We start from the raw sequence: 15,414 nt of genomic DNA, 5'->3' as shown, positions 1-15,414 counted from the left end.
GTATAACATTAGCGAACAATCTACAATTCTCCCTTTCTGTCTCTGCTATTGTGAGGTGATGGACAGTATGTGCTGTATTCGCGAGGTGATGGGTGTTGCGTCTTGACTCTGATCTGATGCTCGTCATACACACCGAAGCACTGAGATGAGGGAAAAATCAATATTTTGAGACAACATAGCGAGAGCTGTTGACCTGACCTGAGGGAGAGATGAAGAATGAGAGACGAGAGCAATGAAAGTGACTGAGTATAAGGATGAAGCACCACACTAGAAACAACATACAGAGAAGAAAAAGCCACAGCTTTGATGGATGAGTCACATATCGTCCCCGCAGGTGTTGTTGTTGAAGCTCCATGAATATTTAGACACATTAGCAGATGAACACAAGAGCAATACGCCTAACAGCCTAACACATAGACTAATTTAGCTGTATTGATCCCTCAATCATCTGTCCGCCTGCCTGGACTGATTCTGCCTGTTGCAAGCCAGAAAATTGGTGGAATATGGGTGGTAGAATGAAAAATGGAATGCATTATAGTCTGTCATGAAGTCATTAATACAGATTATCAGCAGTAAGAGACATACCTTGATTATATACAGTATTTGTGCAGATATACACAGGCCCAGATGCATTTTCTGCTCTGATTTAGGAAGGAAATTCTGTCAATTGGATTTAAAAATATGATATCAGTACTATTCTTTTTGTTAGTAGCTGAAAAAAAGATAAAATTAGCCATAATTTTTAATGAACGTTCATGAGCCATTTCAATTCTGCAGGAATGTGCTGAGTTTTGCAGCCACAGATTATGTGGGTTTGTGTTTAAGGAAGTTTAGCTTGTACATTTTGGCTTGTTATAAAAGCATTATGTGACAAAAGTTCTACTACAGACTGCCTGTTTGTGCATAAAGAGCTTGTACATCTTTTATTAAAGCTCATTGTCATCTGTGGAGTCATCTTCATGGGTACTAGTTGTCTGAACTGACAGTTGTCATTACACAGTGATGTTTGAATTAAGTATTTTGTTTTCTGAAGGTTTGTGAAACTTAAAATCAGTGTAATTTATGACTGGTTGTGGACAAAAAACAATACTGAGCAGATATACTATATATATATTGTATTTATTAATTTGGTCATTGGTAGTTTTCATGCTGTAATTTTTTCATATTTCGCTCATTACCTGTTTTGAGAACCTACGTAGAAGCTCCACAAGCATCTGCACGCAGTGTTTTGCTCTGACTGAGGAACAGCTAGTGTCACCATGGCAGCAGGCAAGGCTAGCGGAAAATACGCCCATAAGCATGTAATGAGGCGACACAGCACCATCTTCACTTTTGCATATGCACATGTGCTTTCCTGTTTGTTGGTGTGTGGCTTCTGCATTACACACCCGAGACCCTCTAGCACACCATCTGGAAGCCTCTAGAAGGGCCACCAATAAGCCTACTCACATGGGACTCATGACTGGTATTAAATCAGTGTGTAAATACGGCACACATTTAACCCTGTTACACGGCACTAATGCAGCTGGGGAGAGGAGGGGCCTTCACAGATCTGTGAAAAGCGCTTCACGTCTATGATTTCATCAGGGCGTTTCATGCCACATGTCCTTTAATGTCGTCCTTAGTGGGGTAGCGTGATCCGTGTGTGTGCACACAAGCTGCGCCACCAAAGCCCATCATAAAACAAGCCCACCCCTCCCCCCCAAAAAACACTTTGTTCTGTAGCAAACGTTTATTACTGGTATCACTCTTTGTTTACAACAATTAAGCCCAGAATATAATTCGGCCGTCCGCTTTTCGTCACAGTCCATGCACTGTCCATGTGACATCATTTTGCAGCCCAATTTTTCTGTCCACATGGATGGTGCGCGTCTTTATTTAAAAATATGGAACAGCTATGGTGAAATAGATTATGTTTGTGAGTCGTATAATTGAGCTTTTTCTAAAAAAAAACAAAAAAAAACAACAACACCTAGATAATTCTATCAAAAAGACAACAATTGTGGTGCCGTGTTTTGCACCTTTCAGCAGATGTTAAGATCTAGTTATGATTTTGCTGTAATTTGCATTAAGTGAAGTTTCTTTGGCTAACCCAAACCTTCTCTTGTTCCACAGGTGATCTCTGCGCTGTCCAGAATCTCCCACAACAGCATTGCACAGATCAAAGGCATCAGGTAATTCATTTCCTCCACATGCTGATTGTTTCCTTTCAGTAGTGGTGTGTCTCGAGTCTTGAGGGATATTTCACAGCGCTCTCTTGGGCTGCACCTTTTATGTGGCTCCATTCAGTGGGCCTGCAGGTAGAAGCAGTTGGCACAGACCACCGCATATGTGCGAAATCTGTGGGCCAAAACCCATGAAGTGTATGGTTGTCGCTCCCCTCAGGTGTTTTAGTGGGGTGGAACCTGGCTCCCTGCTTTATAGGCGACTGGGATCACTTCCTGTCTCATTATTTGGCCAGTCTGTTCGCCCTGCTTCGCAAATAAAGCCTTTTATCCGACGGGGTAATGAGCCATTAGGAGTTTTGCCAGAGTGGGGCGGAGGCGATCAAGGTCTACCATTAGTCAGTAAAGCGTAACAGACTGAGGGGTGCCTAAATCACTTCCGGTCTTCACCAGGCACGCTGCCGCACAGGGATGGCCAAAATACTGCCCATTGATTTGTCAAAAGTCAGGACTGAATCTTTTGTACTGGAAAATTGTTATGATTCTCCATTGTAAAAGTTGTCTGAAGTAATTAAAGGAAAGATTTTAAGACGGATTGTGGCGGCAGATGAATCTGCTGTGACTAATGCAAGTCAAATTTGCACCCTGAGCAAGTCTTTTACACTTGACGTTTTAAGTGTGTGTGGATTTTGGGAGTTATAGTCGCATAATTTCCTGGCTGTATACAGCAAGCAATGAAAGGCAGCTTTGTTTTCATCGATACCACGACGTGTGTCACAGCTTTGAGGGTGGAAACAGCATGTGCTTTAGTTGTTAGGCCGACGGTAACCCACATTTCTTTAAAAAGACCTTTATTTTAGTCTGTTTTTACAGTTTTGTGCCGTAGAATTAAGGCTGAATAAAATTTGCTGTCTGTTTTATTTCCCGTTCAAGCATCTTAAAAAGCAAGAAATGTCTCGGTGTTGTTTGGAACATTCCTCGTACACCCTTTTGGATTTGGTTTAAAGCTGCATGCAGATGTTTTTCCCGACAGGGCTTGAAATTAAGCCACATTCTCGCGTGCAAAATACTCAATATTCAATATTCAAAAGACTGGATTTCTCTTAGCACAGTTTGGTTGCATTGTTTTATTTAAGGGCTCCTATTATTCCCTTTTACAAAAGCCGCGTTTCCACCGCAGGAACTTTCCCCAGGAACTAGGAACTTTGGGCTGGTACTCGATGTGTTTACACCGCAGGAACCAGGGTCTAAATGAAGTTCCGGGTAAATATTTCCCCCTCCGATAGTCCCTGCTCACGAGGTAGTACTTTTTCAAAGTTCAGGAACTTTCAGGGGTGGGACTTGTGCGCTGCACAAGCTGATTGGTTGTGTTCACGCCGCATTTTGATTGGATGACTCCACGCAGCATTTTATTTATTTTTAACCTCCCTTTTTAAAAAATATATTGCGGTTCGTGTCGTGGCTTCATGCAGTAAGAGTTGTCTGTCTGCAAATATGGAATTTAATAAAAAAAACTGCTGGACTGGCGACGAGTTTCAGGCTTTATTAAGCGTATTTGTGGAAGAGGAAACTTTCTGCGCGTTCGTCCCAGCCATCTCACGGTCAATGTCCGCAATAGCTGATAACATACAAATTTTATATCTAACAATAGCATTACGAGCTTACTGAACACACTTTATCAGTGCTCGTCTCTTTTCTGCCACAGCTTTTATTATTAAGTCATTATGTTTACACATTGGCCTCAATTAAACTAAAAACTATGTTTAAGAAATATTATAACAAACAAAAATACATTGGGTCTAATTAATTTATAATTATGTGGGCTAATTCATATGTAGCCTAAGCTATACTCACTAGAGAAGTTTTCACAAAATAATCGGCAAATTAACAACACATTCGTATGCACATTTCAGGCACAAATTTGTGCTTATGCATGCTTAAATGAGACCAATTGTTCTTAGCACAAGTTAAAAAAAGCCATATTTGCTATATATTTTTGATACTAATGAGTGTAACAGGATTAGCACCGACAAATGTTTAAAGCATGGGGTTATTTTTAATCAAATAAATTATAGTCATCTATTGCAAGGCACTCCAAACCATGTTCCAAATTGACTATAACAGGATTGAAATAGCGCTTAAGGTTAGTGTCAAACAACTATTTACAGGACTGTCACTATTTATGATTGATAGACGGGGTTCAGGCTTTATAAAGCGTATTTGCGGAAGAGGAATTTTTTTTGCGCGTTCGTCCCAGGCATCTCACAATTATAAGCATCATTTATTATCAGTGCTCGTCTATTTTGTGCCGTTTTGTTAATTACCTCGTTAGTAAACCAATACATAACTGCAGCACAGTTTGAATCTCCTCCATTCTTATTATAAATGTGGCGCTCAAAACTGATTACTGTCCGTCGCAGACTGGGAGGAGCAGTTGCGCGCAGTTTACCTTCCCGGTACTTTAGACCGCGGTGTAAACGCAGAAAGCAGCCGGTCTGGGGCAAAAAAAGTTCCTGGGAAAAAAGTTCCTGGGACAAATTGTTCCGGGTAATTTCGGTGGAAACGCGGCTAAAGTCTTGATTTTGTTTTTGGGGTGTACTAGAATATGTTTTCATGCTTTATTTAATTTATTTTTATTTATAAAAATCAAATGCATTATTTTTCACATATTTTACATTATTACTGCTTCTCCCCAATCTGGTTGAAATGCATCATCTTTGATGAAGCCCCTCCTTCCGAAATACAAAATGTGCTGTGATTGGTTAGCTGGCCTGGTGTTTTGTGATTGGCAACGCTTAGCACATGTTTGGGAAATGTCCCACCCATCCATAACCACAAGTTCTTCCCTAGTGTAAATATAAATAAGGATGGTGTCAAATTTAAACCAATTCAAGCCCGATTCAGACCCTGACAATGTTGACGAACAAAGAGGATCATGCTGAACGGATTTTAAGCACAGATTTCACAGGACGTTTCAGAGTGGTATGTTTTCTGTATTTTTCTTATAGATATGATGTTATCCAGCATTTAATCATTTTTGTTGGAAACCGATGATAATACAAACAGTAATCGATCACAAAATCATGGATACTTGGAGTCTTACAAAAGCAAGAGCTTACAAAATCTAAAGTAAACTACATCAATACTGTAATGTTAGTTAATAGGCTAGCTTCATTTACATCATAGCTTAGCAACTACATAAAACTTATAATTGGAACTCTTAATAGAAAATACAATTACAAATAACAAGAAGTATTTGCAATTTTTGATCCATAAACAACAGATTGTCCTGACAAAATGGGAACGGCTGCGTCTTTCAGGAGAAGCTTTTGTGCGTATCACACGATACAGAGTGCCGCTTCATGGAGGGACACTGTGACATTACTCACAATGAAAATCTTGTTTATATGGCTGTTTTTTCAGCTGTGACCACATCCTCTTCCTTTGAGTTTCCTGCCTCTACACAAGTTCCAACTGGCGATCAAAACAGAATTTGTTACTCTGTAGTTATTGTTCAGGTGTACTTTGTTTGCTATTATACATCTAGACTATTTTAAATCACTCACAGTCACACCTTTAGATATAAACCACCGCTTTTACATATGGCGGTCCTGCTTTAATAAAAAGGCCTTTAACTGAGTAGCAGGAACAAGGAAGGGCAAAGTGTCAATCATCAGTGCAGCACCTGTTGACGTGATCTCTGGTTTCCCTCTTCTCAGTATGGCATGTATCTGAACCACTGCTCTCTCAACTTCACTCAGATTGTATTTATCACTAAATGGTCTCAGGGTTTTTTCCTGGCTCAAAACGAGGCGGAGGTGGTAAAATCCTGATCATGTATTTTAATAACAAGATAATTAAATTTGTATTTCTCGTAGACCATCATTTACTGTGTTTCCCACAGTATTTTTGTGGGTGGAGCTCGGTACCTCTAAGATAGTCCATTTAAAGATAAATTCATTAATCTGGTGCACTTTGAGTCACCCGAATCCGCTGTTAAAAATAAATAATCCACCACCAAACACCCGAACCTATGATATTCTTTGATTTAGATATCTGCATCTGATCATTACATTACAATTATTCAAATTCTTAGTGTTAAGCATGATGATATGGTAACATATCACACTGAAGTAGGCTGCTTTAAAATTAACATTTATTTAAAATAAAAGTTCTTCTTTTGGCAAAATTAAATTTCCTTAATAGCCTAAACAGAGTATTTACTCCCTTCAAACTTAAATTGTCAATGTTTCATTACATCACTGTTGGAAAACACTCTTATCAGAATATATTTTTTTTACCTTTATAAAGGCCATTTTTTCCCCTAATTTGATTAAATGTACTCCATCTTTCATTTCAAATTCTTAATTTTGATCAATACATTCAATTAGAATAAGACACAATAGAGCTGTTACAAATCAAATTAAATAATTTACATTGAAAAATTACAACTGTATTAAATGAGATTTTTAAATATTTTTTGAATATACAAATAAATAATGTTGAAAAGAATGATACTTTGAAACTAAACCGCCAGTAGGTGGCGGCAGGTGACCATCTTAATGAATGAGTCTTTGAGTCATTCATTCAAATGGCTGATTTATTCTGAGTGAGGCAGTTTATGAATGGGTAATTGGATCTTTGACTCAATCGATTCGTTCAAAACGCTGAATCATTCAGTAATGAAACATGGCTGAGTTTTCCTGTGAGAAGCGTTTTATGGTTATGCTGTGATCTTTCTTTGGAACTATTTTCGCTGCTGAAATAGAACAAAAACAGTCATTGCGTCTAAAATGTAAGTGACTTAATTTTAACTATTTGTTTATTGAACTGTTATGAAATCAGTGTCTCGGTTTCAATCGTGATGGTATTCCGGAAAACAGCACTCTGGTGTGATGTTTCTTAACTGTATAACATGTTATAAATAAATGCGTGAGCCTCAACAGCGCAACTTTGTTACTGTCAGTACATTACGTAGGTCTATATATTATTATCAACTATAGGCTGTCAATCGCCACTTACATTAAATTAAATAAAATCAGAATCATCTTCGTGGTTTCGGTGGTTAATTTTTTTGATGTTGAAAATTGTTTTAATTGGGGGCATTTTTCCGGTTGGGCAAGTACAATTCTCTTTCACTTGTCCCTTAAAAAAAACACACGTGTCCCAAACAAGCGTTAATGTTGAGCCTTGGCATGTGTTGAGGTCCTGAAGAGGATTACGTAGTTGAAAACGAAAGTAAAAGAGCGACACTCGTTTATTGCGTTTTACCATGATGAGAGTTTCACATCACACATTATAATGATTCATCTGTCATCCACCCTTGATTAATTTGATTTTTTTATTACTTGGCCCGCCCAACCCGCGAATTATGATCCGCGCAGCACTATCAACAAACTATACAGTTTGAAAATGGACACAGGCCGGGAACCGCAACAGAACCATCACGGTGGAAAAAGTGTATCTGAGAATGTGACTGTCTGAGTTTTGTCGAGAGCCGGAGGCGGCACGAAATTTGACGGAGGCGGTCGCCTCATTTCTCTCTATGTAGGAAAAACTCTGGATCTGTTATGTGCAGATCACAGTATATGAGACAAATCACCCTCCTTTTACTGTATTTGTGTGTTGCATTGTTCAGTACAAGGAACTAACTCGAAAAACTAACTTGTGAGTAGGTATACTCACATCATAAGTAACTGATTTGGAACATTCTACATATAATAGGCCGGAAGTCTGCATCATGCAAATAGCACACAAGAGACTTGATTCAGTTGACGAGAAATAATGCTTGAATAAGTAGTGAATGCACTCTCAAAAAGAAAAAAAATCATTGAAAACCCATAAAAGTTCATTGTAGTACCGTGAGGCTAAATATTACTACTCTAGGGTACTAAAATGCATCTTTTAGTGGTAGATAAGGTACAAAGTTATCCTGTTGTAATAGTAAGCTGTTGTACCCCTAAAGGTAAAACAATTCTGATAGTGCACTTATGTTTGCATTCTGCCTGCAGTCAGCTTACTCTGTTTTAGACCGGATATACATTTAAAAAAAAATTATTTAGAAAGGCAAAAAATATTTTGTCAACACAAATATAGTCATGTATTTTTCATAAATGATGTTGTCAATAGGTGTCAAAGACTGTCATCAACATCAACCTGAATGGTAAAAAAAAAAAAAAAAACGAAAACTTTAAGATTAGTAATAGTTTACTTGAGACATGGGCAAGATCTCTCTTTCTCTCTCTTTCTCTCTCTCTCTGTGCTTTTATCTCTTACATGTATAGGATGTCACCCACTGACATGTGAACAACGGCCTTTTATGCATAATGCCATACTGTACACTAAATATGCGCTAGCTACATCAACCAGTCATTCATGCACAGAGCCACTGTATGCTTTAGACATGCACAATTTACCTTCATCATCCATTTACACATTGCTATGCATTATGGATGAGCACACACATCACATGCAAGATGGTGTTGCCATGTCTTATACAGGGACAAGCATAACAAAAGAATGACAAAGCATAATGTGCATTACATGAATGGTTTTGCTCCTGGCGTTTGATAGAAGACAGAGATTGCGGAGCAGATTGAATCTTGTACGCATCAGATAATCTCCCGCATCCACTTTATTGATTTCTGTGGTGATGGACACTGCGCTTCTATGCAATGTGAAAGTGCTGTATCTCACTCAGCCTGTATCTCACTAAGTCCTGAGAGAAAACCAGAGTCTGCTGGTGGAGTTATCAGATAGATGTTCTCCTCTGATCAACCTTCCTGTGATGTTCCAGTGTGAGCCAGACAGGATCAGGTGCTCTGGGCTGCTTTGGATACTGAGGGATTACTGGACTCACTGGAATAAAATCGTACCTTTGCTTGCAGTTTAACTCTGATGATGAGAAATCAGAGACATTACTATTGAGAGGAAAGAAATAAGACATCAGGAGGGATTTTAGTCTTGAATATAGAATTACATTTTACATTATAAAATGTTATCAGATTAAATCGTAGTTTTATTTTAATTATGAAGTAAATTTTTATGGTATTATTTTCTAAATACATATTTCTACAACAAGGCACATTATTTAAAGAAAGTTTGTCTTCATAATCTCGTCAAAATGTAACTTGCTCCGCCTTTATACATCGTAATACAGAAAGACTGAAAGTGTGATTATTACTTTTATACAATAGTTTATTAAACAAGATGTTAATATTTAGTAACTTACATTTTAGACACAATATATCCAGTTACTTTGTGTATTTGTGTCCTTTTTTTGTTCTTATGAATTAGCGTGCTTGAGCAAACCAGTTGGTTTGAATGAAGGACCTGTGTCCTTACTGAATGAATCACTGGTTTTGAACGGATCGTTTTTTTAACGATTCAGTCAGTGACTCTTTCATAAATGCAGTCATTTGTCGCCAGCTATTGGTGTAACAAGGTAACTTGCAGAAAGAATCACTGAATTTTTTTGTGCGTGTATTTTATTAGAATGACAGAGTTGTGCATTTGTATTGTTAAAGCATTAACAGCATGCATAGGTTTATACAATAAAAACTATGCAAAATAAGGAAATGTGGTGCAAAAATACACAATTTTGGCTATGTATTGTATAATATATTACAAAAACCAAGTGCAAAATTGTATCAAAACAACATGTTGTCATATCATATCAACTAGAGATTCCCACCAGAAGCCATAAAGCTTCCTAAATGGCTGGAATGCTGCTTCTTCTGTGTTAATGTGATGTATAGTTGTATAGACACTTTCTGCATTTTGTAATCATACTGTGGTGTGTTTTCTAATCTTGTGTAACCTAATAGAAAATGTATAAGTTTCACTTTTCCCCCCTTCACTTCATGGAGCAAACTACTGAACGCTTCAGATGTTTTAATATCCTTCAAGCTTTTCTGAGCCGTCGCTCACAGAATAGAGAGCAGAGCACATATCTGTTTCTGTGAGATAAAAACCCAGGGATACTGTTTTCTTGGACATGGAAATGGAATTGAATAGAGTTTGATGTGTCTGCAAAATCCAATTAAAGCGAGTATTGGCCTGATGTGTTTTAGGCTGTAATCACTGAGGGATGGGAGCAGCTTTCATATTATTCTGATTTCAAATGATCAGGTTTGTCACAGCTCCTACATTTGTGTGTGGGTGAATATACAGTAGACGTTGCCTGATGGTTTATTTAGAAGTGAATGATTTTAGCTAAAACAAAGACTCCTAATTGGTCCTATGTGAATATCTGATGTCGACAAATGAATCACACCACAGTGGGGCATTGTGCCATGATCTCTATTTAGCATAGCACCTGCACCAGTCAAAAGTTGGACACACACATTAATGCATTTGTTTCCTTTTATGAAATGAAATATATTTTTTATCAGTTTGCTTTGCGATTGGTCACAAATACAGCATTTAACGGTTAGAATCTGACTCTAGAACAGCAGAACTAGCAAGGTGTGTTATAGATGAATATGAAATGATCCATTAGTAAATCCATGCAGAATGTTATTTAAGTTAGATGTAATTTGACAGTTTAGATGAGCAAACCCATAGAAACAGTAACTAGAGAACCTGTAAACCTTTACCTTTCTTTGACAGGAGATGCAGGAAGCAGTGTTTAATTCACGTGATTAATTAGCATGACATTTGTGAGCAGGTTTAACCTTCTTTTATTATAAACACGTCTGAAGCAGATGAGGAGGAAGGCCTTTTGAACCAAGATGTTTAATTAGCGATTCATTTGATGAAGCCTTGTAAGCAGGCTAATTATTTTGCTATCTGCAATTATTTCATCATGCGATACAGCATCTTTGTGTTATGAGTTCAGAATGGTTATAGTCTCTCGCCATAAAGCCTTGTTTTAATAAAATACATCTGAGCGAAACATTTATACTTTCACCTCAAATACGTAATGCATTCATTTGGAGGTTGTTTTCTTGGCGACAATGAATGTGATGCATTATAATGAGGAGAAAATTAATGTTTTGAATGCCATCTACAATTGAGCTTGTCATGGTGACATTTTTTAAAATCTTTTTACCTTTGATTGCAAGTGTTTTAGAGTCGTTTGGTAGTGGCAACCCCCGCAGTTAAGCACTCCATTCATGTCTATTTTTATATGTACGAATTGTATGTGCGTCGATTTGACATATACACAGCCATATGGTCTGTATCCGTCTATGGGCTGACTGGCAGCATCTTTTATGTTAAAGCTAATGGTGGTGTGCTCTGTTAGCTGTCAGAGAGCATCTCTCTCTCTCTCTCTCTCTCTCTCTCTCTCTCTCTCTCTCTCTCTCTCTCTCTCTCTCTCTCTCTCTCTCTCTCTCTCTCTCTCTCTCTCTCTCTCTCTCTCTCTCAGAAAAGATAGCATCCTCAAGTGTCATGTTGTTGGGAGGTGTGAGGTGAGGAGTTGGTCACATTGTCAAAGTGTATGTGTGTTTGTTAGCTTGCTATTGTGTGGGTGAGGATGTCCGATGTCAGTATTGGTTAAGAAGGGGGCCTCTTTGTGCATCTGACCCCCCCAAAAAAAAAAAAAAAAAAAAAAAAATGAATTAACAGTTTGCTTAGATCATGCTAAATCCATCTAGTAATATGACTCAAGGTCAGAGTCTTTCCTACCCTATAGCTCTATATTTCTCTCCCTCTCTCTCTGTCTATCAGAAAGGATAGCATCCTCAAGTGTCATGTTGTTGGGAGGTGTAAGGTGAGGAGTTGGTCACATTGTCAAAGTGTATGTGTGTTTGTTAGCCTGCTATTGTGTGGGTGAGGATGTCCGATGTCAGTATTGGTTAAGAAGAGGGGATCTTTGTGCATCTGACCCGAAGGAAAAAAAAAGCACACAAAATTAGATCATGTTAAATCCCTCTAGTAATATGACTCAAGGTCAGAGTCTTTCCTACCCTATAGCTCTATATTTCTCTCCCTCTCTCTCTCCTTTTCTCTCTCCATCACTATTCTTTAACATCTCCGTAGAGACATTAATGCAGCGTAGTTATGATTGAAGAGATGGCCTTCTGTCAACATGAGATTGAACTTTATTTTTATGAAGAAAATGTCAATGCTCTATGCCTGTGCATAACTAAATGCGAACAGCACCGCCATCTTGGAACTAGGGATGTACACGAATATTCTAATTTTCAAATATTCGATCTGTAATTATTGTTCTAAAAATAAAATACTATTCGAATTTTACTTTTTTTAATCTGTGCAAGTAAATACACAGGAAAAATTGTTTGCCACGGTAATCTTTAATTAAAATCTGAAAAGTTACTTCCGGTCTGGAATGGCGTTCCTTTTCTGATGACGTCAGTTTGACGGCTTGGGTTGAAAACGCTTAACCACTCCCCTCAAACCGTTACCCCGGATTTCCACCAACTGCGGAACGGCTGCAGATCGGCTCCGCTGTGTGTCGACTCCGTGCTCCGCCGTCCTTCAATACCCACCAGGTCCGGAACAGGTTGTTGCGGAACGGCTGCGGCCATGACTGACCGCTGAAGTCACGAGGACCCGCGAGATCTCGCGAATTCACGTTGTTCCGTTTCACTTGGAAATACGTCACGGAAACACTGGAGAAAAGTCTTTGCAACATCCGGTTCACAGGGACTTTAAATTATTTTGTTCTTTATATTTTTGGTTACACATTTTGTTTAATGTTTTCAACTAAAAGAAAACCTTAAGATATATAGTAAGCTTGTTGTGTTTATTGCATAATGTAAGCTTGTTCAGAAATGGTGACAAAAATGTAAAAAAAAAAAAAACTTAAACTTAAAAAAAATAACATATTTCTCTTTAAACGACATTTAAATAAATGAATATTCGATTTTTATGAACCTGTATATTCGAATACAATATTTTTTGAAAAATGCCCATCCCTACTTCGAACAGTCAACGAGGAGACCTTAGTGAAGGGAAGTGTTTTTGATATCTTTCTGTATCAGTGAGTCATTAAATCATTAATTTAAACGATTTGTTCAAAATCTCTTGATTCTTTTATTAACAAAACAGCTGACCATTCTTATGAGTGAGTCAATGAGTCATTCATTCAACCAAATTGATTTATTTAAAAACTGATTCTTTCAGAAACAAAACAAGAGACTGTCTTTATGCATGAATCATTGAACGCATTGAATCATTAGAAACACATGTTGCAGCGATTCTGCTGTGGGTTTGTTTGGATCTTCTTCTTTTTTCTTGACAGCAAAAACAGGCAAACTATTTGACTATGTTGTGTCTAAAATGTAAGTTGCTTAACTGCTTGTTTATTGAACTGTTGTATAAGAGAAATATCCCGTCCTTGCCTGCTAATCACATCTGTGGTGATATATGGCCATAACACACTGTTGCTTGTGTGATATTTTATATAATTGTAATATTGGACTCTTTCCAAACATGATGTGAAGAGCTCCATAAGCCATGATGTTTTGTGTTGCATGGAAAGAGTGCATAATTCAAAGGTGAAAATCACATCTATTAAATGTTGTGACTTTGAGGCGTACCCTATACACGCTAAAGCGAAAGTGACACGGCTTGCCTCCAATTCACTTTATTTTCCATGCCTCATGTTTTTTGCATGCGACATAGCACCTTTTGCCCCACATAATGTGCAAGATTAAGTGATTTGATGAGATCTCTAGAGGAAGTGGCATGCCATTAATCGAATAATTGATCGGTTCTCCATTTGCAGCTTTCTAATTGGCTGGTGAATGTTCGTGAGCCCTGGATTTAAAAACCCCAGCGGGTCAGCTCTCTGAGGAGTCTGACACGCAGTTATTGAGAAAGGGGCTGAAGTGTTTGCATTTAGGTGTTCCTGTCAAACTGCAAAAGCCTGTGTCATTCAGTCCTGCCATGGCCTTTTCACTGTTCCAACCGTATTCTGTCAGAAATCAGATAAGTGCCTTTGAAACATCTGTCATATTGTTACAAATGTCAATCATGGAGGAGGTGTTCATGAATAAACCCACCTGTTGAATTATGGATGTTGAGGAGTGAATCATGATATTCTTTCCTTCTCTGTGCAGTGGCTAATGCTCTCCTCTCTCTCTCTCTCTCTCTCTCTCTCTCTCTCTCTCTCTCTCTCTCTCTCTCTCCCCCTCCCCAGGCCCTTTCCATCAGAGGACACTGCGCTGAATGAAGATGATGTGTACCGGAGCTTGGAGGAGTTGGCAGAGTAAGTGTTTTAAATCATAGAAAAAGAGTATAATGGCAATTAGCATAAACAAGGTGGACTTTAAGCCAAAAGTTGTGTGTAAAAAGTCCAGGCTCTACATAATAATCCTCCCATTTTTACTGTTCATGTTATATTTTCAGACCAGTGGCTTAAAGTTCCTTTGCATTATTCCGGGCTAAATTTACTCTCATGAGGTTGTCACATTGTGCGTGATATTGGTGATCGGTGATCAGCATTAACCAAACGCATTTGTTTGGGAATGCTAGATAAGGATTACGATAATTTTTTAGTGATTTCTGGGATGTGCTTTCATTTGTATGTCACATTGTATTGTGCATTTGTATGTACTAATCCTTGGAAATAATTTGATTTAACAATTATATTTTATAGTGTGCAAATGTGATCAGTAAGGCCAGTAAATGTCCAGACTATTTATGAAATTAGTGTTTATTTTTTTCATATGATATATAGAGATATATATTTCTCATATATTTCTAAGTGTGTGATACAGCTTTCATTGGGGAAAAATCAGTTTGAATGAGCAAAGCATATCTTTGTCATAGTATTCTTTCAATGGTTAAGGGTATTTACTATGACTGGGAAAGCTCTGGTCAATGGATTTAGTAAGAATCGTATAAGAAGTGTATGCCCTCTTTTTATTTGCTCTTCTATGCATTTAAACTTCTAGGGCTTTGTTAACGATCCCATACTTAAAGTTTCCACTGTCATTTTAAACTTTGGATGTGCTGCACATTTGTACCATTTTGTTATATTATGATTTTATTTAATTTTTTACTTATCTATAGTATTTACCTTGTTTATAATTTAAAAGATAATAAAGATAGAAGTGAGATCTCTGATTGTAGTCCTTGATAACCAAAAAATGCATGTATGTATGCATGTGCATAATGAATGCTTTAGTTTTCCAAGCTCTTGTGCACCTACTTGAGGAAGACTGCTTTGTGTTTCATTGGAAGTTAGGTTATTAAGCCACATTCAAGACAAAGTCGAAGGTCGCAATACTCAAGTTTAAATTGAAGGTCATTCAAGTAGCATTCCAGTCATGCTACT

General features: G+C 37.8%; 1 protein-coding gene across 4 annotated transcripts in view; it reads left to right on the top strand.

The window, feature by feature from the left end:
- The window catches only part of vav2 (vav 2 guanine nucleotide exchange factor), a 199,123-nt gene that overhangs the window by 136,489 nt on the left and 47,220 nt on the right, over positions 1 to 15,414 (top strand). For all 4 annotated transcript variants that reach the window (XM_084386492.1, XM_084386491.1, XM_084386494.1 and 1 more), the window contains exons 3-4: positions 2,116 to 2,174; positions 14,275 to 14,343. In XM_084386492.1, coding sequence (XP_084242618.1) covers positions 2,116 to 2,174; positions 14,275 to 14,343 — 128 coding nt within the window. The remainder of the gene's footprint in view (positions 1 to 2,115; positions 2,175 to 14,274; positions 14,344 to 15,414) is intronic.

This window comes from Rutilus rutilus, assembly GCF_951802725.1.
Source record: "Rutilus rutilus genome assembly, chromosome: 18".
Taxonomy (NCBI): Eukaryota; Metazoa; Chordata; class Actinopteri; order Cypriniformes; family Leuciscidae; genus Rutilus; species Rutilus rutilus.
This window is presented reverse-complemented; position numbering and strand designations above follow the sequence as displayed.